Source organism: Anguilla anguilla, chromosome 10 (assembly GCF_013347855.1).
Source record: "Anguilla anguilla isolate fAngAng1 chromosome 10, fAngAng1.pri, whole genome shotgun sequence".
In the NCBI taxonomy this organism is placed as follows: Eukaryota; Metazoa; Chordata; class Actinopteri; order Anguilliformes; family Anguillidae; genus Anguilla; species Anguilla anguilla.
Window position 1 is genome coordinate 18,711,339 of NC_049210.1, and position 26,272 is coordinate 18,737,610.

At 49.7% G+C, this 26,272-nt stretch overlaps 1 protein-coding gene across 7 annotated transcripts in view; it reads right to left on the reverse strand.

Moving 5' to 3' along the window:
* The window catches only part of gapvd1 (GTPase activating protein and VPS9 domains 1), a 62,620-nt gene that overhangs the window by 17,539 nt on the left and 18,809 nt on the right, over positions 1 to 26,272 (reverse strand). For 2 of the 7 annotated variants that reach the window (XM_035436001.1, XM_035436002.1), the window contains exons 4-19: positions 24,586 to 25,161; positions 23,941 to 24,027; positions 23,576 to 23,710; positions 21,993 to 22,185; positions 20,409 to 20,489; positions 17,286 to 17,443; positions 15,546 to 15,675; positions 14,953 to 15,078; positions 14,391 to 14,564; positions 10,761 to 10,898; positions 7,400 to 7,534; positions 5,968 to 6,087; positions 3,430 to 3,507; positions 2,077 to 2,402; positions 1,528 to 1,612; positions 860 to 892 (exon numbers count right to left, since the gene is read on the reverse strand). In XM_035436001.1, coding sequence (XP_035291892.1) covers positions 860 to 892; positions 1,528 to 1,612; positions 2,077 to 2,402; positions 3,430 to 3,507; positions 5,968 to 6,087; positions 7,400 to 7,534; positions 10,761 to 10,898; positions 14,391 to 14,564; positions 14,953 to 15,078; positions 15,546 to 15,675; positions 17,286 to 17,443; positions 20,409 to 20,489; positions 21,993 to 22,185; positions 23,576 to 23,710; positions 23,941 to 24,027; positions 24,586 to 25,161 — 2,575 coding nt within the window. The remainder of the gene's footprint in view (positions 1 to 859; positions 893 to 1,527; positions 1,613 to 2,076; positions 2,403 to 3,429; positions 3,508 to 5,967; positions 6,088 to 7,399; positions 7,535 to 10,760; positions 10,899 to 14,390; positions 14,565 to 14,952; positions 15,079 to 15,545; positions 15,676 to 17,285; positions 17,444 to 20,408; positions 20,490 to 21,992; positions 22,186 to 23,575; positions 23,711 to 23,940; positions 24,028 to 24,585; positions 25,162 to 26,272) is intronic. The other 5 variants (XM_035436004.1, XM_035436007.1, XM_035436006.1 and 2 more) reach the window with 5 other exon arrangements.

The window sequence follows — 26,272 nt, forward strand, 5'->3', positions numbered from 1 at the left end:
TAATGCTAATTAAGGCTTTTTCCCCACAGGTACACTAGCACATCTACTGTATGTAATGCTAATAAAGGCCTATCCCCCTCAGGTACACTAGCACATCTACTGTATGTAATGCTAATTAAGGCTTTCCCCCCTCAGGTACACTAGCACATCTACTGTATGTAATGCTAATTAAGGCTTTCCCCCCTCAGGTACACTAGCACATTTACTGTATATAATGCTAATAAAGGCCTTTTGCCCACAGGTACACTAGCACATCTACTGTATGTAATGCTAATAAAGGCCTTTTCCTCTCAGGTACACTAGCACGTTTACTGTATGTAATGCTAATAAAAGCCTTTTCCCCTCAGGTACACTAGCACACTTACTGTATGTAATGCTAATAAAGGCCTTTCCCCCTCAGGTACACTAGCACACTTACTGTATGTAATGCTAATAAAGGCCTTTTCCCCTCAGGTACACTAGCACAGTTACTGTATGTAATGCTAATAAAGGCCTTTCCCCCTCAGGTACACTAGCACAGTTACTGTATGTAATGCTAATAAAGGCTTTTCCCCTCAGGTACACCAGCACATGTAACGTAGGTAATGCTAATAAAGAGTTCTTCACTCGATGCACTGCCATGTGTAATGCAAAAAGAAACCAGCGAAACGAAACACAAATGAGGGCCTGCAAAATAAGCCACGTCACAACACGGCCGTAGCTATGGCAAAGGGGGCGTGGCCTCGGGCCGTGGCGACGGCTGCTCGAGCGCCAGGCTGCCGCGTGGCTCACAGCTAAGCTCAGCTCAGCTCAGCTCAGCGAGGGGAGTGGGGGGGGGGGGGGGGGAGGAGGGCACGACAGCAGAGCTACAGCGTGTTACCTGGTCCTTCGCTTTCTGCAGTCCAGTACAGCACTGTGTGAGGAACAACAGACACATTCACACACACAGCTCCCACCAAATACCGTGCAAACCCCAGAACGCCGCGGCCTACGCTGTCACAGTCAGACAAGACCTGCAGGATCTTATCTTTCACCCCTCTATTTTAACATCAATTATATTATATTTATATTTAAATATTATTTTATACTAAACGACTGCTTGACTAATAGCTTCTTTGTTGTACTACAGTACAGTTAGACTGACATGCAGAGCCTACCATTCACAGGGGCAGGAGTGTGAATCACTGCAGAAGGACACAGCACTACCACATCCCTCTCAGCTACCGTTATACATTCAGAATTATGTCAAACAAACATGCGCCAGAACAATAAAGTTTTTAAAGTTTGCAGGGGCTAGCTGATTAGCAATATTTTAAGCTGTGGTAGTCAATATGCTGCAAAGTTTTATAATATTTGGAGTCATTACTCCATAAAACTGAAAGATACCGTGATGCATGATGGGAAGGGGTTTAACATCATCATGCAGACACTGTGAAGCCATATTCCCCAATCCACCCAGTTAAAGAATGGTAAAAATCAGTAGTGTGAATGTAAACACAGGTCACTAAAACCGAGTGATAACGAGAGAGAAATTTCCCCGCAGGTTACCTTTGGGTATGGCCGAGACAAAGCGTTTCTTCCACCACGGTCGGTTGCGATCGGACTTCTCGTCATCGCTGTCCTTCCTCTCCTCCTGCGAGCAGAGAAAACGGAAATTACCCAAGATTCCTTGAGCCAGTTCATCTTTGGGTCTAATGATTTTATGCTGTGACAGACTCAAATGACAAGCGGTGGGCCACCTAGTAGCCACATGCTGTTCAAGACCAGATTCGGGGGTCAGAGAGGTGCACATATGACCTTTACAGTATCTAACTCTGTCTGTACGTGGCTATGCACAAAAATGGACCATCAGCAATCATGCGTACAGCCAATGGGGAAGTCAAGGAGATGGAGCAGAGGCAGACTCAATACAGCCAATGGGGAAGTCAAGGAGGTGCAGCAAAGGCGGACTCATTACAGCCAATGAGAAAGCTAAGGGGGTGGAGCAGGGTCAGAATCATTACAGCCAATGGGGAAGAGAAGGGGGTGGAGCAAAGGTAAAATCACTACAAACAACGGGGAGGTCAAGAGGGTCACAGTTATTAAGGGCGGACTCACGTCTCCTTTGAGCGAGTCCTTGCTGGGCGAGGACGAGGGTCCCAGGGAGAAGCCGGGGGCCGGGTCCCGCTCCTCCACGGTGGCCCGGCGGTTGAGGCCGGGGTCGCTGGTGGGCCGGCGGCCGGCGCAGACGATGTCCGAGCTGCGGCTGCGCACCAGCCGGTCGGGGTAGGAGTGCCGCTGCTTGGCCAGCTCCAGCTCCGCCTGCGCCAGGCCGTGGGGCCCGAACAGGGCGTGGCGCGGCTCCGCCACGGGCGGGTCCGGCGGAGGGTGAGGCGGCCGGATGCAGTGCACCTTGGGCCTCACGATGGTGCCCGTGGAGGAACCTGCGGGGGGGGGGGGGGGGCGGAGGTCAGTGATGTCACAGGGGTCAGGCCGCCGGGGTCACACAAGCGGAATAACTCGATGACTGGAGCCCGCAGGTGAACTGTCCCATTTCCAGGTAGGATCCTGCCATCGTACCCCAGAGAAAGGCACTTAATCTAAACCGCTCCGGTACATATCCAGGTATATAAATGGGCACCGCATAAAAGCGCAGTTGTTCATGTCCCTCCGGATAAGAGCAGCTGCTATAGGCCAGTAATGGGAATAAATGGAAGTGCTGGGCGTTGGGCCCCGCCGCTCAGAATCTGGGGCTCTCTCATTAGCCTCCTGAGATGCGCGTGTGACTAGCGCGCACACGTGACAGGACGAGCGCGGGGAAAGTTCCAGAAGCGCCGGAGAGGGCTCTGCCGGGGAGAGAGGCACGCCTGGGGTGCGGGGTAGGCCACCTGTTCCAAGGGTAGGCTCTCCCTCCCGAAAACGCCTTCCGGTGCCAGCCTGGCGCCGCACGCGCGCGCAGTCAGACGGTGCGGGCCCGTGCCAGCCTGCCCCGCGGTGAGGTCTCGCAACCTGCCGCCGCGTCACCTTGCCGCGCTCCCTCCCTGGCACTGTCTCCACGGCAACGCGGGGCACGGACCCCGTCCCACAGATCGCCCCGGAAACCGGGCTCGAGAAACACACCGCCGCCCCATCCTCGCCCAACCCCAGACGAGCGACCCTCAAAATGCCCAGACCCCCAAAAAAAGTAAATCCAAATGTCTATTTATGGTACAATAACACTGTCCAGTGATTGGGAAGAAGAGGGGGAGAGAGGGAGAGAGAGTGAGGGTGGAAGGGGAGGAGCGAGAGAAAGGGGGAAGAGGGGAGGTAGAGAATGAGAGAGGGGGGGAGAAGGGAGGTAAAGAATGAGAGAGGGGGAGAGACGGAGAGAGACACAGGTTGTCGTGTTCATTATTTTTTTCCCCTCCATGCTGTTCGTTTGAGCCCGTGCCATTAGTGGGGAGTTAATGATGCCGGCTGTAAGCAGATTACCTTCTGCGGAAGACAGGGGATCAAACATGGCCAGCAGGGACTCGGCCTGGGATGGGGGAGACGTCAAGTGGTGCCCTCCTGGAGAGAGAGAGAGAAATGGAGAACTTTAGCCTTCCCTCCGCTGGCACTTACACTCAGTACAACTATAACAGCACCGCTGCTAGAACTGACACTCAGTACAACCATAACAGCACTGCTGCTAGAACTGACACTCAGTACAACCATAACAGCACCGCTGCTAGAACTTACACTCAGTACAACTACAACAGCACTGCTGCTAGAACTTACACTCAGTACAACCATAACAGCACTGCTGCTAGAACTTACACTCAGTACAACTATAACAGCACCACTGCTAGAACTTACACTCAGTACAACTATAACAGCACCACTGCTAGAACTTACACTCAGCACAACTATAACAGCACTGCTGCTAGAACTGACACTCAGTACAACTATAACAGCACCACTGCTAGAACTTACACTCAGCACAACTATAACAGCACTGCTGCTAGAATTTACACTCAGTACAACTATAACAGCACCGCTGCTAGAACTGACACTCAGTACAACCATAACAGCACTGCTGCTAGAACTGACACTCAGTACAACCATAACAGCACCGCTGCTAGAACTTACACTCAGTACAACTACAACAGCACTGCTGCTAGAACTTACACTCAGTACAACCATAACAGCACTGCTGCTAGAACTTACACTCAGTACAACTATAACAGCACCACTGCTAGAACTTACACTCAGTACAACTATAACAGCACCACTGCTAGAACTTACACTCAGCACAACTATAACAGCACTGCTGCTAGAACTGACACTCAGTACAACTATAACAGCACCACTGCTAGAACTTACACTCAGCACAACTATAACAGCACTGCTGCTAGAATTTACACTCAGTACAACTATAACAGCACCGCTGCTAGAACTGACACTCAGTACAACCATAACAGCACTGCTGCTAGAACTGACACTCAGTACAACCATAACAGCACCGCTGCTAGAACTTACACTCAGTACAACTACAACAGCACTGCTGCTAGAACTTACACTCAGTACAACCATAACAGCACTGCTGCTAGAACTGACACTCAGTACAACCATAACAGCACCGCTGCTAGAACTTACACTCAGTACAACTACAACAGCACTGCTGCTAGAACTTACACTCAGTACAACCATAACAGCACTGCTGCTAGAACTTACACTCAGTACAACTATAACAGCACCACTGCTAGAACTTACACTCAGTACAACTATAACAGCACCACTGCTAGAACTTACACTCAGCACAACTATAACAGCACTGCTGCTAGAACTGACACTCAGTACAACTATAACAGCACCACTGCTAGAACTTACACTCAGCACAACTATAACAGCACTGCTGCTAGAACTTACACTCAGCACAACTATAACAGCACTGCTGCTAGAACTTACACTCAGCACAACTATAACAGCACTGCTGCTAGAACTTACACTCAGTACAACTACAACAGCACTGCTGCTAGAACTGACACTCAGTACAACTATAACAGCACTGCTGCTAAAACTGACACTCAGTACAACTATAACAGCATCTCTGCTAGAACTTACACTCAGTACAACTATAACAGCACTGCTGCTAAAACTGACACTCAGTACAACTATAACAGCACTACTGCTATAACTTACACTCAGTACAACTATAACAGCATCTCTGCTAGAACTTACACTCAGTACAACTATAACAGCACTGCTGCTAGAACTGACACTCAGTACAACCATAACAGCACTGCTGCTAGAACTTACACTCAGTACAACCATAACAGCACTGCTGCTAGAATTTACACTCAGTACAACCATAACAGCACTGCTGCTAGAACTTACACTCAGTACAACTATAACAGCACCACTGCTAGAATTTACACTCAGTACAACTATAACAGCACTGCTGCTAGAACTTACACTCAGCACAACTATAACAACACTGCTGCTAGAACTTATACTCACTTACCTCAACCATACCTCTGCTAATACTTACATTCATTCTGTGTTTAATGTATCTCTACTAGAAGCACTACTCAGCTGAACCTCAACCATACCTCTACTAGCACTTACACTGTCTAAGCTCAACCACACCACTGTTTGCATTTACACACTTACTAGCCTGACCCTTGGGCTCACAGAACAGGACCTTACTTTGCAATAATAAGGTCATAAAGCTTAAATTGACTGTTGACAAAAATGCAAATGCAAGAGAGTGCAGGCTGTAAAAATGTGATTACAATAACTTCATATAAATATTTTTTGACCCTCAATTTGAATTTAAACACAAATCTGAAGCATTGTCTCTCAAACAGTCAGCGTAAGAATTTGCGCTCTGTGGTGGAGGAGGCTCGAGCTGTGTGGGCGGGGGCGGGGGCGGGATCTGGGCCCCCGTAGGGGCGGCGACGGCGATTGATTGGCCCGCCTGGTCCGACGGAGGAGTGACGGGCACCACGCGGGCGGCTGAGCGAGGGCCCGCCGCTCGCCCCTTACCGTGCGCCGACTCCTCCCCATCTGGACTGGTCACCGAGTCCTTCCCCCCGAAGTCCGAGCTGCACTCCGACCGCAGGTCCTCCATCTTGTTGGGGATGTCTTCCGAGGTGGCGCTTACGCCTGCTCAGCGCGGGCGTACCGTAGAAAGAAAAACAAAACACGAAAAAGGCATGCACCGTGAATAATATGAGGCGACATAGCTCAGGAGGTAAGACCGATTGTCTGGCAGTCGGAGGGTTGCCGGTTCAAACCCCGCCCTGGGCGTGTCGAAGTGTCCTTGAGCAAGACACCTAACCACTAACTGCTCTGGCGAATGAGAGGCATCAGCTGTAAAGCGCTTTGGATAAAAGCACTATATAAATGCAGTCCATTTACCATTTACCATTTACCATTTAATAATGCCCCAATTGAGAGTGAAAATTCAGCAACACTTCAAAACATATCACGCTTATTAATGATCAATAAAGGACCAATAACTACTGTGAACGTTACTAAAAAATACATTGTAGACAGTTGGTCAATATTCATAAGTTAGTAGAAATTACATAAGGAAGGAGTCCAGGGCTCTTGAAATTTCACCCAAGGGCAACAATCGATACTGTCGTTAAGTTACCCTCCCACCTCAACGTTGCATACTGAAATGTTGCGTTCATCTTTCAAAAGACGGCACACCTTACACTCCCCAAAAAAACGCGTTTGCTAGCCATCAACAACGCATTCTAACAATACTACTAATAATGCATTAACCATTTATAACCATAAACTAGGCTAAAATGCGAGAAAATAGCCAATGAGATAATCCTTTGGTAGAGGGGAGCATTCACCTATATGAATAACTATCTGCATGGATAACTGGCGATTCAAATTCAAATTCAAATCAAATATTCAAGAGGGTTTTTGAGCCCATCCGGAGTGCCTGTCTGCCCTGGTACAGACATGGGGGTGAGAAGGGGGGGGTCAGGGGTTGGGGGTTCAGACTCTTTATCAGACAGGACAGGGGTAACAGCTGGCCAGACTGAGAGCAACAGGAGCGTGGGGGGGGGGGGGGGGGGGGGGGGAGTGATGGAGCGGGCCATCCCAGAGCTTGTGTCCGACTGCCCCCCTCTCCCGGCCCCCGCCCCAGCGCCAGCGGGGAGCCCTAAACTGGCGTCAGAACCCCCGAGGGGCAGGACGGACGCGGACACGCCGACAGGGAGAGTGATAACCGGGGGAACCGGCAAAAACCATCCATCCGTCTAAACCGTGATTAATGAAGGGCCGACTACCCCTGTGAGTGACAGCCGCTCAAATCCCGCCCACCGCACGGGCACCCGCCAGGCCCGACGCAAAGGTACGGGCCCACCGGGCAGAGACAGGAAAGCATGTCACGCGCAGTGGAGATCGCAGGCTGAAGGTGAAAGGTGAAAGGTGAAAGGGTAAAGGCGCTGCGTACCTGAGACCACGCTGAGGCCGGGGGTGCTGGGTCGGGAGCTGACCTCCCGGACCTCCGTGTCGTCGGAGGTGCTCCCCACCCCGGAGCAGCTCTCCAGCTCCTGCAGACGCTCCTCCTGCTTCAGGTCCGGGGCCTCTGGGGACCCCAAAATAAACACAGCGTGTTACCACGGAGGCACAGACGCAAACGCGCACGCTCAAGTGTACTTGGATGGAGACATACAACAAATCACTCTCTCACACACACACACACACACTCCAGATGGGTCGAACAGCCACGCACATATGAGAAACACGCACACAGAAAAACAAACACACACAACATTTGCATGGATGGACAAACACAAACACAAACACAAAAAGGCATGCTGGTAAACAGACATAAACAGACATGAAAGTGACCAAACTGCGCACAAGAAACAAACAAAATAAATTGGCAACATGAATGTCCACAGAAGATTTCATGGCAACCAAGCTGTTCATTTTCCAGTTATGTCTGCCACAGACAGATGAACAAATGGATGGACGGACGGACAGACGCTGTTCCATAACCTCCTTGGCAGAGGCATAAAGACAATAAACAAATAAATTAAAAAAATAAAAGTTACAAACATAAGGAACTGATGCCAAATGAACCGGCATTCATCAAGATATCACAACATTCTTTCAAGCTCAGCGGCAATGTCACACTACAACTTGACGTTTCTTCCCTGAAGTACCGCGAAAACAGACAACAGACACCTCAACGTGCACCACATCCAGACAACCGAGTGTCTGTTATTAGAGAGACAAAGAACGCCGTGGCTTCCATCTTGTATCAATCGTTTTCTTCACTAAATATGAAGAAAATATGCGACTAACACGATGGCAAACCGAGGGAGGAAGTCTCATTCAGCAACAGGACTTCAGATGTCAGTGGAATGGTTGAGGGGAGAGTTGTGGAAAGGCCACCAGCAACATGCTCCCAAAATTCAAAAGGGATTTGGACACCCCACATGGAAAAAGGTACCAAGGATGCCATGTGTCCAAAATGGACAAGCTGGCCCGTCACTCATCTTCATGATAAACTGTTTCACGAGGGGTCAGGAATACGCTATCAACAAAATTATAGTGACTCATCTGCTGATTGCCCAAGAAGCATAGACCAGATTAAACTAGACAGCGTCCCAAAGTCACACTGGATTGCTAGTGTGCTGTTTTTTCTTTGAGAACAATCAACCTGCTTGAACCTGACTCCAAAAAACAGCACCTGCATCCCAGCCCCCAAAAAATGAAATCACAGCACATCGCAAGCAATCCCAGAAGTTCATTAGTTTCCGTGCTTAAAAACATTTTCACCGAGCAACTTTAATAACGTAGCAAATTTAATAAGGAGCACTTTTCTGGGGAAATAACAAATTTGGCAAACTGCCCCCTGCCCTAAACCGCAGTCCATTAACATCTCATTTCCACAGCGCTGTCCTGTCGACGGCCCTCACAACTCATTCAACCAAAAATGCTCGTTTGCACAATCGATCGCTCCCATCCTCGCAGAATTAAACTGCTGTCCAATCACAGACGGGTAAATGGGCAGAGATTGAAACCACCCTTCCTCTGGCGTGAGAGACGGAAAAGAGGAGAGAAGCAAGGAGAAAGATGAACGAGAAGAAGGGTTGGGGAGAATGAAAGAGAACGAATACATTACATTACAGGCATTTGGCAGACGCTCTTATCCAGAGTGACGTACAACAAAGTGTATAACCATAACCAGGAACAAGTGTGTCGAAACCCCTAGAGAGAAGTACCGGTCCAAGTGCAGGGAACAACCGCATAGTTCAACTTGGACCCTGAAGGTTAAACTGATTAACACTAACAACGAGAACGGCAACAACGCAGTCTATGGAAAAAATACAAGCAGTAGTTAACAGCCAGAGATAAAGGATGACGAAGACAGGGGGCAAAAAAAAGAGTGTTAGATTCAGAGAATGAAAGAATGAGGGAGATGTAGACAAGGACAGAGCAAAGAAACAGCAAGAACGAAGACCGGAGATATTCTTTTGTCCAAACAGGCTCGGTTTCCTCAGACGGGCTCAACCCACCGAGGGACCGGCGAGAAACCAAACCATCCATAACCAGTCACTTAACACACCGTAGCAAAGCCTTCAGAAAGCCCGCCTTGCGCTCACTCCAGCATCGACGCTGAGCGTTTTCACCCCTAAGCGCTCTTGCCGCGTCTCCTCGCGTCCCATTACGGACGTGCTTAGCGCACGCCTCACGCCTCACGCCCGCGCGCTCGTTATCCACTTACGCCGCCCGATGCTCGCCGGAACGATCCCGGTTAAGTACCTCGGTCCGGGGGTACGGATGTCAACCTCCCCGGTTACGAGGTGAGCTCCTTAACCCGGAGTCGGCCATTAGGGCGCCGTTAGGCGACCGGGGCGATCGAACCGCGGTTAACACGGGGGAGCTCCAAACCCGTTCCAGAACGCACCGCTCTCGTTCCCTCCATTTCTCGATCCCGCCGCACGCAATCTGCCAACGCCGAGCGGTTACCCTAGGCCGAGGCGCTCGGCGGAACATTCACAAGCAGGGGCCGCGAAACGCGCTATTAATCACCTTTTGAATTATCGAGCACGGCGCGGCGAGAGATAACTTGTGGAGCGGCCGCATCTGCGCTGGAGGAGAAGCGCACCGTACGCGGTTCAGCCTCTGAAACGGCAGCGCGTGCCCAGGGAGGACATCAGCGCCGCGGCTCGGCAGCCTCTCTGCGGGATAAGGAGCCGGTACGGCGGGCGAGGCGAGCGCGGTACCCCCCCGCCGCCGCCGTGGCTGGAGCGGCCGGCCCGTTTCCCGCCGCAGGTGTGGCTGCAGGTGTGCCTTGGCCGCTCGCCAGGAGGATGACAGAGCCGGCCGTTACCCTGGAGACGCAGGAGCGGGCCTCAGAGAGCGTAAGCGCTCGCTAGCACACCGACAGATTTAAAACATTTATTTACGGGCGTGCGCGTTTTGTATATAAATAGAGAGAGAAAGAGAGAGGGAGAAAGACTCTCACGCACGCACACGCTCTCACACAAACACAAACCAACACGAAGACACGCAGATGCTTATGTAAGCACAGATATACAAACACATACACGCACATACATTTCACATACACACGGCAATGTCACAAAACCTTCACACACGCGCTCATGCACACACACACACACACACACACACACACAGATACACATACACACGCACACACACGCACACACGTGCACACACATGTACACACACATGCGCACGCACATGCACGCACAGGTGCACATGCACACACGCGCGCACACACTCACACACACACACACACACACCTGCTCACACGCGCACACACACACACACACCCGAGTCGCTGGGCAGCACTTCCACGCTCCAGGCCTCGCTGGTGGTCTCGGAGATGGTGGAGCCGTACGGGTCCAGCAGCAACGGTCCCGAGCCGGGCAGGCAGAGCAGGCTACCCAGCATGCTCTCCACCGTCGCCCCTGGCAACAGAACAGACACATAACAGCAAGGGGTCACGGGCACCGCAAGGGGAGACGGTAAGACCAGAGCGCCGGCGTGGGGGGGGGGGGGGGAGGGAGGAGGCGGGGTTAACTGCAGTTATAAAGCCCCGCCCTCTTCTCCCCACCTCCCCACAGCCTTCCACCCGTGACTTTGGGTTGATGACGAGGTGAAGCATTAGTCACGGCCAAATTAACCCCCGACCCTCCTGTCCCTCCCCCCCCCCGCCCCCCCGCCCCCCCGCCAACGCAGCCAGGCGCGTCCTTCGGTGACCACTGTCAGCTCCCGTAACCCCTCGGAAACGAGGAGAGGAAGGGGGGGGGGTGGTTTTCGGGCGGGGCAGGAACAGCGAGGCGGGCGTGACAGAACAAACCCCTCAACCGGCGTTCTGTCGAGCCGCACCCTCCCCCTCCGGCACGGGCCGACGCCCGCGCTCCGGCTCCGCGGGGCGCGGGACTCCGTTTCCGGGGGCCTCCCGCCGTTCCCGCCGCGCGGCGGCGACGGTCTCCAGGTGTCGGGCCGGCGCGCGGCCCCGCCGTGGCGGCGGGAGGCCCTCTCCCCCGCCGGCCCTGTTTACAGTCCTCCAGGTAGAATCCGCCCCGCGCCCCGTCTTTCAGGTGCGTGATGGAGTGACTGGCACCAGCCGAAGTGAAACAATTAGAATCTCCGCCTCATTATCGCGGTAATCTTATCAGTGGGATAATGAGGTATTAATGGATATTTAATGTGCAGCTCATACTCCCGTCCCTTGGAGAAAACACATAAGGAAATCGCTGTAAATTCACTTAATGATGGAAAAGTCCCCCAACGCCATATTCCGCGGCATGAAAAATGCGGGATGCAAATGAGAGAGAGGCAAGGTCAATAAGACTGCGGGGACCCGGTGAATGTCAGCCTTTCAAATAATGAGGGAGGGAGGGAGAGAGAGAGAGAAGGAAAGAGGAAATGCATTTTATGTAATACGTATGTGCTTTGGCAGTACAAATGTATGTTTGGTCAAGCCAATAAAGCAAATCAAGAAGCGATGTGACCGACAGGGGAAGAGGAGAAGAGAACAAGAGAAAGAGGATGAGAGAGAGAGAGAGAGAGAGAGAGAGAGAGAGAGAGAGAGAGAGAGAGAGAGAGAGAGAGAAGGAAAGAGGAAATGCATTTTATGTAATATGTATATACTTTGGCAGTACAAATGTATGTTTGTCAAGCCAATAAAGCAAATCAAGAAGCGATGTGACTGACAGGGGAAGAGGAGAAGAGAACAAGAGAACAAGAGAAAGAGGATGAGAGAGACCGACAGAGAAACACAGAGAGAGAAGGTGAAAAAGGGAAAAAAAATGATCAAGTAATATAAACATTTCATATTGCATGAACATCATATTTTCGCCCTCACCATGATCAGTGAAATTTGGAGCCGAGAGATTCTCAAGCAACTATAACCATGTTTGCAGTGTGTGTGAACAGGACAAGCCATATCCGAGGAGGTTATCCGGGTGTGTTCTGTGTAAAAATGTACCTCATCTTTCTAGGACACAACACGCTACACTCCATAAGATCTTATTTCCTCAAATATTTATATTCTCAGTATACATACTGAACCAGGTAGAAATAGCTAGATTAACACTCAAACTGGATGGACGGTGGATCAAATATATTCACGTATTTAAAGTTATTTAAAAAATAAAAATACATAAAAACATCAGTCTCCAATAATAGCCGTCGTCACCCTGGCAAAGCAGGAAACAGGGAAGCAGTTTGTCAACGTTCCATCGCAGCACGGTTAATGTGAGCTAGCTTACGGACACTGGTCTGGTGCCACCAGAGAGCATTTTATGCTAAATTTAAATGAGAAGCAATCAAGTAACATCTCATTTAAAATTAGAGTGAAGTAGCAGAGAGACACTTCGGATGAGATGTGGACAGATGTGGTCTCATTTTATACCTCTTTGCAAAGTTTAGAGATAATACGTGCATCAGGTCAAACAAAATTGACAAAAAAGTGGCAAAATTCATGATGGTGAATGTTACCACACATGCCTACGATTATTTCTTTGCAATTTCTGTAGCTTATTAAGCTTACCAAGAGCACAAACAAAAGTTTTTTAAATGACATGCTGCAGTCAACCTGTACATGCAAGCAAAGCACTGGTATTGGAGGTCTAGCAAACATTTAGGGGCATGGAAACCACACAGTACAAAACATATGAAACTCTTTTGTAGTTCAAGTTAACATTAAGTATGTAGACAGATCCAACACTACGTCAAGAGAGAAAGAGACTCAGAGATACAGTTACAACTTACCCAGCGCTTGTTGAAGTAGCCATAAAACAGACAGTGGCTTATTAAGCAACGCATTATATATACTTCCTGCAATCTGTACATTATAGTTTCCATTCCTGCGAACTTAATTTATTTTATTCCTAAGTCCTGACCAGCGTATGGTGGGTCTCGGGCGACAAGGGTGAAATTGGGAAGATGGTAAAAATAAATGTTACTTGGAAAGACAAGTACACAAGCAGTTGAGCTATTAAAATGTTCAAAAAAGTTGCCGATAAAGATTGTTATCCAAAAAAGGGCAAACAGAACATTTGAAAACAACACTGAGCTTATTTCAAACAAACAGAAGGTTTTTAAATAATTGATCAAAGCAGTTTCATTGTAATATCTTTTTTGGGTTCAAATGCACAGCACGTACAGCTTTGGAAAACACATGACAGAAAGTTCATATTAATAAAGGAGACTGACTGCTGCACTTGCCGGTAGAAATATGCTATTTTAAAACTACACCACAAGGTGGCAGTGTTTCTAATGGAACCAGCTGAAACTGTAAAAACCATAAAGGGACTAGAAAACATTCAAAGGCAAATTACAATTTAAGAGTAATCTGAAAGTTTGGTATGAACAAACTTTGAGAGAAGGTATGAAGTTTTCAGAATGTCATACGCATTATTCCATGAGGAACAGAAAAAAATTAACTGGGGAGTCTAACAGAGCTCAAACAAAAAAAAACTACAAATAATATCCAAAAGCATATAATTAGACACCTCTATTTTTTTTTTTTTTTTTTTTTTTTTAACCAAAACCCCGTTTTGTATTCATTTTCAGCGAAGTGGTACTGCTAGAGGCTAAATGACATCTGCCCCTAAATCAGTAATATCAGAGCCTGTTAAAGATGTGACCTCTTCTTGGCTGATCCCAGATCAGTGATGTCAGAGCCTGTTAAAGGTGTGACCTCTGCCGGCTGATCCAAGATCAGTAATGTCATATCCTGTTAAAGGTGTGACCTCTGTCGGCTGATCCAAGATCAGTGATGTCACATCCTGTTAAAGGTGTGACCTCTGTCGGCTGATCCAAGATCAGTGATGTCAGAGCCTGTTAAAGATGTGACCTCTTCTCGGCTGACCCAAAATCAGTGATGTCAGAGCCCGTTAAAGGTGCGACCTCTCTCGGCTGAACCCAGATCAGTGAGAAACAGCCCTTACCAGCGATCTCCTGCAGCCGGTCCTCGTCCACGTTGGGGTCGAAGTCGCTGCCCAGGACGTCGGTGCTCCACGTCTCGCTGACCGTCTCCGAGATGTCGCGGTCGTCCGTCAGGCCCATCATGTCCCGGATCTCAAACTTGCGCAGCTTGTCGTCCAGGTTGTCCTGAGTGGTGGCTGGGTCGCATGGTGATGACATCATCATCATCATCATCACCATCAGTACACCGATATTACCTTCTTAAGATATTTTTTATGTTGCTGGCTTCGTATGACACAGAACCCTTATAGTTCCAAGACCGTGCACCTAGCGGCTAAACTGTTTTAAATACATGCTCCGAATGCATATTAAATCAAGGCCTTGGTGGGGAGGTTAAAATTACACCTTGCCATAGCCTGAAACAAAAACAAAGGTGACTGAAAAAATGGTTTACTCAGATTTTACTCAAGTACCTAACAAGCCACTGGCCATTGCAGGGCTTAATGATGCATTGTATAATTTATGCGTCCAAAAGCCTTTTTTCCCTGGTGTGGGGGCACCTGGTTGCCCAGGAAACGCTCGCACCTTGCTCGTGCTCCAGAAGCTGCAGCGCCTCCACGCCGTTGCTCCCGGACGGCCCCGCCCCCAGCTCGGACACCGATTCGCCCTCCAGGTCCAGGGACGACACCGAGTTCGAGCGATTGGACGGACCTGTCGGGATTAGCATATCAGCGCCTCGCTCGCACAAGCTCCCTGTCCGCATCAGCCAATAAAACCATCAGTCACGAATCAGAAGCTCGTTTGCTCTTGAGCCTCCGCGGAAGCGGCACCCGCTGGGGGTGATACATGCTGCCTGTTCACTTAACATGGCAGGTGCTGCACAGAATTATGTCAGCCCTGTCAGCCAGCACGCTGCGCCCCTGTCATTCAACGCCGGGAACATCTAGCGCAGCTCAAAACGGCAGCCGCGTTACACCTGTAGTACACGCAGGTACACACAGACACACGCTCACTCACACACACACAAAGGCGCACACACGGCCGTTTCCAGCTTGAAAACCCAAAGAGTCATTTCATTCAGTCAGAAACTACAAAGCAGTTAGGGCTTCGAGCGCTGGCGTGAGTGTGACTCACGGAGGGAAATGGCGCCCTCTGGTGGCAAAGTGCGGAAGGCTCACCCTCAGAGATGCCCTCCAGGTTGTCGCTGCAGAGGGAGAAGCGCAGCGTCTTGTCCGGCTTGCCGTGGAGCTTCGTGTCGTCGGCCGGCGCGTCACCCTGCGCCCCGTCGGCCATCTGCAGCGTCAGGACCTGAGGGACAGGGGCAACAGTCCATATCACCATGGCAACAGTCCATATCACTGTGGCAACAGCCCAACATCGCTGTGGCAACAGCCCAACATCGCTGTGGTAACAGCCACACATCCTTGTGGCAAAAGCCCATGTCACTGTGTTAACAACCCACATCACTACACCTATTATTTTAGATATTGAATATTTAAATTAGATATTGAACATTCACACAATAAAACTGGTTTCAGTGCACTACCGCTTACGACTTATGGATATGACATTCAGCACTACAACACTCTACAACTCTACACTACATGGTTACTATGATAATTATTTTTAAAAAACAAACACTAATAATAACAAAGCATGGAATAACTTGCCAGGTCAAACATTGAGACACATTAGGTGCAACAGTTGGGCAGTATTCAGGAAACATCTTAAGCCCAAAAAAGTAGCTGATGTAGGAGAAACTCCTACAAATAATGGCCATGTCAGTCCTAACTTTCAGACTCCTAATTGAATTTTTTTGTGTGCGTGTGCGTGATAAAATCAGCTCCTAAATCTGTGAAAAGTTAGGGGAAGTTTGGAGGACTCCAAGGTCACCAAGACCAAATCACAAACAGTCCTGAAAATGGCCGTCGTAGGCAATCCATCTCGTTATCAGGTCAATGCTTTAAAACGTTTACTACCATCCAATGTGGCACTCCTACGTGGCCCTAAAAGTTTCCAGCTCAGAGTTTTCTCTAAAAAACCTACTCACAAAGCTGTTGCTCTTGCTGCTATGGACGATGCAGATGATGTCGTGCTTCAATCTGGATACAAGAACAGCTTTTTACTACTTGCCCGAGTGGTTCATGAATGGAAGCACGTTATAAAGGGAAATTTCAATTCGGGATCACTTCAAAAGTGAAGAAAGAAGCGTGGGAACATACACTACATGGCCAAAAGTACGTGGACACCTGAGATCCAACATCTCATCCAAAATTATGGGCACTGATGCAGAGTTGGTCCATCCTTTGTTGCTATAACAATCTCCGCTCTTCTGGGAAGGCTTCATACGAGATGTTTGAACATGGCTGCAGGGATTTGCTTCCATTCAGCCAGAAGAGCATTTGTGAGGTTGGGCACTGATTGGGCAATTAGGCCGGGCTCGCAGTTGGCTTTCCAATTGATCCCAAAGGTGTTGGATGTGGGGTTGAGGTCAGGGGTCTGTGCAGGCCAGGCAAGTTCTTACACACCGTTCTTGACAAAACCATGTCTACATGAACTTCGCTGTGTGCCCAGGGGTATTGTCATGCTGAAACAGGAAAGGGCCTTCCCCAAAATATTGGGGAAACACAGAATCGTATAGAATGTGATTGTATGCTGTAGCATTATGATTCGCCTTTACTGGAACTAAGGGGCCTAGCCCAAACCAGGAAAAACAGCCCCAGACCAAGGGGTGTCAAGATACCGTTGGTCATATGATGTACATGCTTCTACTTCTGTCCATTCTAATCATAATATATTATATCCTCACGATTGAGACAAGACCTTTTTTAAAAGCTCAATCTTATTTTCATTTGATGGCAAGCTGATTCCATTTAACCAGGTCTTTCCCTGCAGGATTAGTACCACAGGCTTCTTACCACATTCTCTGACATCATCCCAGGAACAATTTGAGGGGCAATCCCCATAGATATAACCAGTACTTCCTCAGGCACCACTTCCTGTATGGACTCTTGGGAGCTGGCCTCTGGCTCCCCCTCCTGGGCAATGTTGGTACGGCTGCGGCTGCGGGAGGCTGCTGGGAGGGGGAGGGTCGGTGTTACAAAAGGTAGCTTGAACTTTGACCTTGAACAGTGAGTGATCCACTGGCACAACATCGAAAGCAAAGCTACAGTACACATACAAACACAAAGATGAAAGCCGCACACAGGCGCACACGTGCACACACACTACAGCCCGGCCGATATATGAACCGGATTTATATCTTTATATATTAAAAACATCCATAACAAATTTCAGCGGTCCCTCTGGCTGTGTTCCCAAAATATAAGTTTTTTTTTCCAAAAAATGTTTTCAGTTCAAAATACGTCATTCTTGTCAAGCAACTTGTCGAAAGCGTTTGGCGAAGAAGCATAAATTAGGCTTGAAGCGAGTACAATTGGTCCACAGGTGGTACAGCCAGAAGGCCAATGGCAAGAAGAGCCAGAGGTTCACGGACATTTTCGGTCATCGGACACTCATCCTCCGACAGACGGATTCAGAGCGTTTCCAGACAGATGCTGCGCTCACTTGCAGCATCTTTATCACAGATCATAGTCGGCAGGCTACTGTCGGACCCAGACTCACTTTCTCTTATTTATAGCCTGAAGTAAATGCATTTCTAAAATAGATACATATCATTACTTCTGTGAAAATATTTTTTTATGTCCCCAGCAAGAGAGTTTTTAGCAGGACAGGGAATGAGCGCTCCGGCAGGTGCAAATGCAGAGAAGCTATGCGTCATGGTCTATACTTTGTCCCTAATTGACTGTCCCTAATTGATCAATGCTCAACGTAAAATTGGTTGACATGATATTAATAACAAAATGACATAATATTAATAACAAAATATTCCATAATAAATGTTATATGATTGAGAAAACAATCTTAGTTGTTGAGTGCCTTTGTATAGTCACATCGGTGCAAAAACAGGTGCAAAATCCACACAGAAAAATGTCTATTTTCATTCCAACTCAAGAATTCACTGTATTGGCTGCTATATCAGTAATTAGTGAATTTCCCCCGCCAAAACCCCGCCGGTTTTGGTCTCAAAAATCCCGTAGTAGTTAGGCTCTAAACACAGACGCACGTACACAGAAAATACACACAATACACACTCCCACTGTCTTTGTTTAATTTTCCCTGCCATTACTCCTCTCCCGTTTTTAAAAATCCATCTGCGTGAAACACTTCAATTTGTCCGACGCTGTCGGCAGGCACCGCGATTATGAGGAGATGAAAAAGCGCCGGCAAATGCGATCAGACAGCGCAGAGATGCGGCTCGCGGGAACGGCTTATTTGATTTCGGATTCTTCTCTCGGTAAAAGTGAGACGCTTCGGAAGAGGAGAATTGTGGGAGGTTCAGGGGGCCTTAAAAGGAACGCTGGGTTCTGTGTTGCAGTACATTAGCTAGAGCAGAAACGTCCCTTACGGGGCTCGTGGCTTTCTCCTTTACTGATAAAACGCACTGTATGTACGGCGCCGATATATCCCGCCTGCTACATTACAAGTTTACCAACGGCAGGAATGTAAAAAAGAGAATACCAAATACCTGCCAAACGCAGCGCCAAGCACCCGAACTTAACTGCGCGGTCACAGCGTGAGGACCGCATGCAGATAGGTAGAGTCAATAACTGTCAGCTAAAACATTTCCACACGGAAATTAGCAGCCTCCTGACAGCAACCACTCACAAACCGAAGAGCAAGCTCCGGCTATCAGGGAAAGCTACCAGCAATAAAATACTAATATTAATCCTGGGCGCAACAGGGAAATAAGCCAATCTACATCACATCACGATATCTCACAGCGTTTACTTCAGGCACACGGCGAAATGGGAAAAGAAAAACGAAAAAATGCATTCTCTGAAATTAAGCCGCCATTAAAAAAATAAAAATAAACGTGTGTTCCAGGTATACAAGATTAGCTGGAGATTAGACTCCGTTTTCTAATCAAGTGGAAGAAATCGAGACTTCAAACGAAGGTGGATTACAGTAAGCCGTCTGAGCAGTGAAACACAACACTGAGGAGAATAAGCAGGACGAGGATAAAAAAGAAAATTATTCCTGCTTCTCGAAAAGGCGAGGAGGCCAACAAAGTTTAGGCGTCGCGTTATGCAGCTGGATATTTATATCAGCACTTCAAATCTAGTACTCTGCCCAAGGGCTTCACTGCAGAGTCTCACAACCTGGAGTCGCAAGATGCACGTTTGAATCACAGCTGCAGGACACCGATTAGTTCTCTGGCCAAGGGTTTGAAAGCAAGGTCGCACAAATGAGATTCAAACCTGCAACCAGAAGGGAGCACATCTAAACCCTACCTGCCCTGCCCTCCCCGCCGGTCTGAAAATCTTAATCCCCTGCATCATCAACATTCAACCCTCATCCCCTTTTCAACATGGCCTGAAGAGCAGGACTGGTCCCGGGGCGATGCTAACATCCAGCTCTGTCTAAATTATAATCTATCATAATCTGCACAGCCACTACGACTGTGCGCTCCAATAAAATACCGCCCGATTAGCATTTAGCCTAACTTGAACTATTGACACACGGCCAGCCAGACAGACTTCTCCATGGCTGAGAAATGTATTTCAGGGAGTTTTTTTCCCATAATGTATTTATTTTTTTAACCTCACTTGCTTGTTTTTCGGGAGGTTCAGGCCTGGTCTTCCCCAATTTTGCTGCGAGGCATTTTTGTGGGCGTCCATTTAAAAAGCGCTACATGAAAAAAACTGAACAGAACTGAATTAAGGCCGCGGGCGACACTGAGGAGAAGGGGGGGGGGCACAGGCAGCGGGCGGGCGTGGCAGACAGAGGCAGGCATGGCGAGGGGGCGCACAGGGATGGGTGAGAGACGTGGGCACGGGCACACGTGCGGGCGAGAAACGGTGAGTCACATGGTGCGGGTGGCGCGGGCGACGGCACGCTCGGGCAGGCAAGCAGGCGGGCGCGGGTTTTCAGGCGCCCTCCCCGGGGCAGGGGGGGGGGGGGGTTAGTTTGTTACCCACCGAAAGGGGTGACTAAGGGGATGTAACCATACAGGGTGGCGGAGGTGGAGTCCCAGGGGGTGATGGCCACAATCTGTTGCCCTGATGGTTGGCAGCAGAGGAGGAAGAGTAGAGAGAGAAAAAATTAAGGGAGTGAGAGGGAGGGGAGGAGGACAGAGGACACAAAAAGAGCGGAAACGCGCTCCATCAACCGGTGAGCCAGGGCCTCTCATAGACCACGGGGGTCCAGTCCAACCAGGAAACGAGTAGGATAAATATGCAGAAACACATGCAACGTCTCTCAGTGTATTTCTCTGATAACAGCAACTTTAAGAAACACAAATCTTACAGACTTAATGAGAGAAACAAACGTTCAGAAACTGGGCCCACAAACCCATTCTCACCCTCAGCCCACACCACACTCCCCAGTATACCAGAGCGCACTGCTCAGTGCATGGGAGCCCATTCAGTGCCACACATTATCCGTGCCTCCCTGACATTCTCCAACAACAAACACTCATCATATAACTAAGGACTATTTCTTTGATTGGCTTAAATGAAACTGACAGGTTCCTAAAAAATGTATGATTATAGATATGAAATGTTTTACCTAAAATTGTAGTTTCACACATTCACCGTTGTACTGCATTCGTTATATACTCAATATGCAGTAGTTAGGAAGCACACAAGTTTACTGCAAACTTATATTGTACTGACAGCATAGTGCACTGGTTTAAGATAGACTTGAATATTCTAGCAACAAAGTACTCTTAGACTAAGTAGTCTGAGATTAAATCATAGCTAGTTTATTACTTTAGCAAGCACTCTTACAGTATGCTTGCAAGAGTTGAGATGGCGCTAGTTGTATAGTACGCCGTGTTCTGTCAAGTGGACCGAAGGTCTGCTTTCCGTTTCTGCACAGAACCACCGCTTGAACGCAAACCCACTCGAACCCGAACGCGCGAGACGCATCCATTTCCAGCGAAAGAGGCCGCTTTGGCATAAATCTCCCCTCCAGAACGCGGAAGGTGCGCGTTCCTTCATCCAGACCCATCATAATTAAGGGGACTTCATTTGTATTTTCTAATGTAATTGGTTGTCATCGCCGTGATATTGCCCCTTTCCAGATGTTGTTAATTGCTCCTCTAACTAAACGAGCACCTCATTAGCTTCCCCTCGTAGCGCGGCACCGCTCGGCGCAACAACTCATCTCAACTCGCCGGGCACTAAAACCCTCGACAGGTGTTCATTTTTCCCCATAAACGACACGGCTACGGGAAAGCGGGAGAAGAAAAAAAAAAACCAAAAGAACGCGTCTCCCGAACGTAAGACGAACAGGAAACAGAAGAGGAGTCTAAACGGAGCGCCGGGCTTCAGAGGTGTCTGGTATCTGGGCCTCCGCGATGCGCGTAGGTCAAGGAACCTCATAAAGTGCCCCCCCCCCCTTCCCCCTCCCCTCCGAGACGTGGTGGCTTATTTTTATACTGTCCTGGGATGACCCTGCATGCAAAAGGGAAAAAAAAAACATTAGAGTTAGTGATCATTAGTATACATGCGGAGCCTTGGGGGGGGGTGGGGGGATAGTGGGGTGGGGGTAATGGGTACCTATGGGCAGGCGGTTCTTCTTGTTGGCGGGGGTGGTGGCCGGCGAGAGCTGGGGGGTGTTGGAGGGGGTCAGCTCCAGGCTGTTGCTCTTCACGGCGTGGGACTGCGGGATGCTGGCCAGGAGAGTCTCCAGGGCCAGGCGCTCTTCCTCGGACAGCTGGTCCCCCGTCGTCACGCCCCGCACAAAGTCCACCTGGGGAGGGCAAAACGTTTGACCGTCTGTCTTCCCTCACCTGGAAGAACTTCACTTTTGAATATCATTTGGTGTGTCCCTTGACCTACGTTGGCCTGGAGCCAAAATGGCCGCCCCTGAAACACAATACAACTCTGTTTCCGATGGATAGTCTATAACTTGAGAAACAGCGCACACACGCGCACACACACACACAAAAAACCCACACTGAATGCAGGAGTTAAACCAGAACAATGTCACCCAGGATTTTAAAACTAACCAATGTTCTCCTTAAATTTCACCAGAGGGTGTTTTTACAGCTGACGGACTGAACTTGCCGGACAACGGCAGTGACACTCGTGGGCTAAGGTGAATCATGTAACTGCAACAGGAATGACTACAGAAAACAACCCGAAGCAGAACTGAAGGAGCCAACTCCTTTCCAGTCCTACAGAAGAAATGGGAAACAGCTGAGGCAAGTGCCTGTGAAGTCCTGACTAAGACTCCGCAGTAAAACATTCAACGTTAAATCAACTTTAATGATGTTTATGTAAGTCAGCTACGGCCACAGTGGACTCGCATAAACTCTGCTGGAGTTGAATTAACACCGGACATTTTACAGTGCAGAGAGATTCAGGAGGGGAAAGCGCTGACTCGGCAGTTGTGCGGTTCTGCCCGTAGGCCGACTCAGGTGCGAACGCCAACTCGATGAGGTCAGAGCCCCGGAGCTCCCCCCCTCCCCTGGCCTAGCGAGCTCCCCCCCCCCCCCCCCCGGCCTGGGGGACCAGCAGCCGTTCCCGTTAGAAGCAGCAGGGCAGATCTCTCGGGAGAGAAATGCCTCAGATCTCGCGCTGCACCGCGCTTCGCGTTCAGGCACGTTACTTCAGTCCCTGTCAGGAAGGAATTTTCCTCATCAACTCAGGAATCCTACTGCCTGTTCAAAACTGGGAGCGAGGTTCTGGGCCCGGACTTTGTTTTATCTTTCTGCGAAGGCTGCGTGTTAGGAATGGCCGTATTAAACCGGAGTCTTCCAAACGTCTCCAACGTGACGCCTCCCCGGCTCTTCTGAAAGAGCAGCACTGTACCGTGATACAGACTTAGTTATTTGTTTCCTCTGACTGGAAGAGTAATGACATTGTATGTACATTTTTCAGCATTTACTCAAAAAGAAGGGTGCTACCCAGAAGGGTGATTTCACCTGAATGGATGCACTTTAAAACTGACATGAAAATGTTTACTAATGTTTACATTTAAAATGTACTTTAAAAAATGTACAAAATTTACTAAAGAAAAGCAGTGAAGTTCAGTTAGCGGCTAAAGAAGGCAGTGTGTGTTGCTTTGCGCGGCAAGTCATCGCGGCCCTGTTCACTGTAAATGGGCGGAGCAAAAGGAATGAAGTCACCGGTCTCACCAGCGCGAGCAGCTGGTTGTGCGTCATGTACACGACCGTCCGGTTCAGCCCCTCCAGCAGGTTCATCGAGGACATGGGCGGGGTCTCCACAGCCCTCCCGCCGATCACCACGTCCAGGAAGGCGGCCACGCAGCTCTGAGGAGAACCGAGCAGCCAATTAAAAAACCGCGCACTGGTCAAAAGACAGCGGGGGGGGGGGGGGGGAAGCTATCCTGGGGAATTTTGTTGTTTGCGTGACCGCGGGGTTGGCGGCTCCGAGCGTGGGCGTCTCTCTCTCCCGCGGGGGGAGTATCAGCCCCGCCGCGTTTGATTTATACGACCCGCGTCCCGGGCGCGTGCAGGCACACGCTCGCCGAGGCGCTTACTTTGTCAAACTTGGACAGGCTGCTCTTCCTGCGCGGATCCGCATCATCAGCATCGGCCATGGCCAACTGCTGGAGCAACTGCCCCACCTTCCAGAGAGACGGAGGGAGAGAGGGAGACAGTGAGACAGAGAAAGAGAGAGAGAGAGAGAGAAATGACATCTCCTTTTATTTATTAATGTTTTTGAAATTAATTTTTGTAATTACTGTTAAATGTTATATTCACGGTTTCACCTAATGTACACATTGCGTAACATAAACGAACATACAGAAATACCACACACAGACGCACACACACAAAGTTGTATTCTGTTCACATGTTCATTGTTTGTTGTACTCTTGCTTTGGCAATATGTATGTATACACATGTCGTGCCAACAAAGCTTCTTTGAATTAGAATTTGAGACAGAGACAGAGACAGTCAAACAAACTGAAAGAGATAACGCAGGACACACAAAAACACAGAAAAGGCTATTAAAGCTGCTCTCATATCCTGTTACTACTTACCACATCACTATAAAGTTCAATAAGGTCATACAAATGATACAGAAAATAAAGCTACACAAAATAAAATTCTACAAAAAAAACGGTAACGTCCCCCGCGCCCTCCCGCCCCCCCGAACACGGCGGTCCCGCGCGCGGCCGCACCTGCATGAGGTTGAAGCGGGCCACCTCGTTGACGGGGGCGTCCGAGATGATGCCGTACTGCTCGGGGTTGACCACGGCGGGGCAGATGAAGCAGGTGAGCAGCAGGTGGGTGCACATGGAGCGCACCTCGCCCACCTCCAGCCGCTCCACCCGCGACAGCGTCCGGTACATCTGCGACACCACCCAGCGCAGGCCGTGCGGGAAGCAGTAGGTGTTCTGCCGCAGCGAGGCGATGAACTTGTTGACCAGGCTCACCAGCTTGGCCTCGTTGGCCTCCACGGCCGCCTGCACCTTGCGCCGGTGCGCCTCGGAGCCCTTCTCGCCGAAGAGGCGCTCCTGCTGCGCCGGCGTGTGGCGCTCCGTCAGCTTGGCCGCGTCCGTCTCCAGGTGGTCCTCGTCCTCCACCAGCAGGTGCATGATGGGCTCGTGGAGGGTGGCGGTGAGGAAGAGCTTGGCGGCGTACAGGCCCTCGGAGAAGAGGCGGAAGAGCACGCTGAAGGCGCAGGTGCCGCGGCGAAGGAGGCGTCGGGGGTTGTCGCTCTCCTTCAGCTCGAACTCGATCAGGTAGCGCAGCACCTGAAACGCAGCCAGAGTCGAACACTGAACATCGCCTCCCAAAGACAGGCGCCAGAGTCAAACACTGAACATCGCCTCACAAAGACAGGCGCCAGAGTCGAACACTGAACATCGCCTCCCAAAGACAGGCGCCAGAGTCAAACACTGAACATCGCCTCACAAAGACAGGCGCCAGAGTCGAACACTGAACATCGCCTCCCAAAGACAGGCGCCAGAGTCAAACACTGAACATCGCCTCACAAAGACAGGCGCCAGAGTCGAACACTGAACATCGCCTCGCAAAAGACAGACGCCAGAGTCGAACACTGAACATCGCCTCGCAAAGACAGGCGCCAGAGTCAAACACTGAACATCGCCTCACAAAGACAGGCGCCAGAGTCGAACACTGAACATCGCCTCACAAAGACAGGCGCCAGAGTCGAACACTGAACATCGCCTCACAAAGACAGGCGCCAGAGTCAAACACTGAACATCGCCTCACAAAGACAGGCGCCAGAGTCGAACACTGAACATCGCCTCACAAAGACAGGCGCCAGAGTCGAACACTGAACATCGCCTCACAAAGACAGGCGCCAGAGTCAAACACTGAACATCGCCTCCCAAAGACAGGCGCCAGAGTCAAACACTGAACATCGCCTCACAAAGACAGGTGCCAGAGTCAAACACTGAACATCGCCTCGCAAAAGACAGGCGCCAGAGTCGAACACTGAACATCGCCTCACAAAGACAGGCGCCAGAGTCAAACACTGAACATCGCCTCGCAAAAGACAGGCGCCAGAGTCAAACACTGAACATCGCCTCACAAAGACAGGCGCCAGAGTCGAACACTGAACATCGCGTCACAAAGGACAGGCGCCAGAGTCGAACACTGAACATCGCCTCACAAAGACAGGCGCCAGAGTCGAACACTGAACATCGCCTCGCAAAAGACAGACGCCAGAGTCAAACACTGAACATCGCCTCACAAAGACAGGCGCCAGAGTCGAACACTGAACATCGCCTCACAAAGACAGGCGCCAGAGTCAAACACTGAACATCGCCTCGCAAAGACAGGCGCCAGAGTCAAACACTGAACATCGCCTCACAAAGACAGGCGCCAGAGTCGAACACT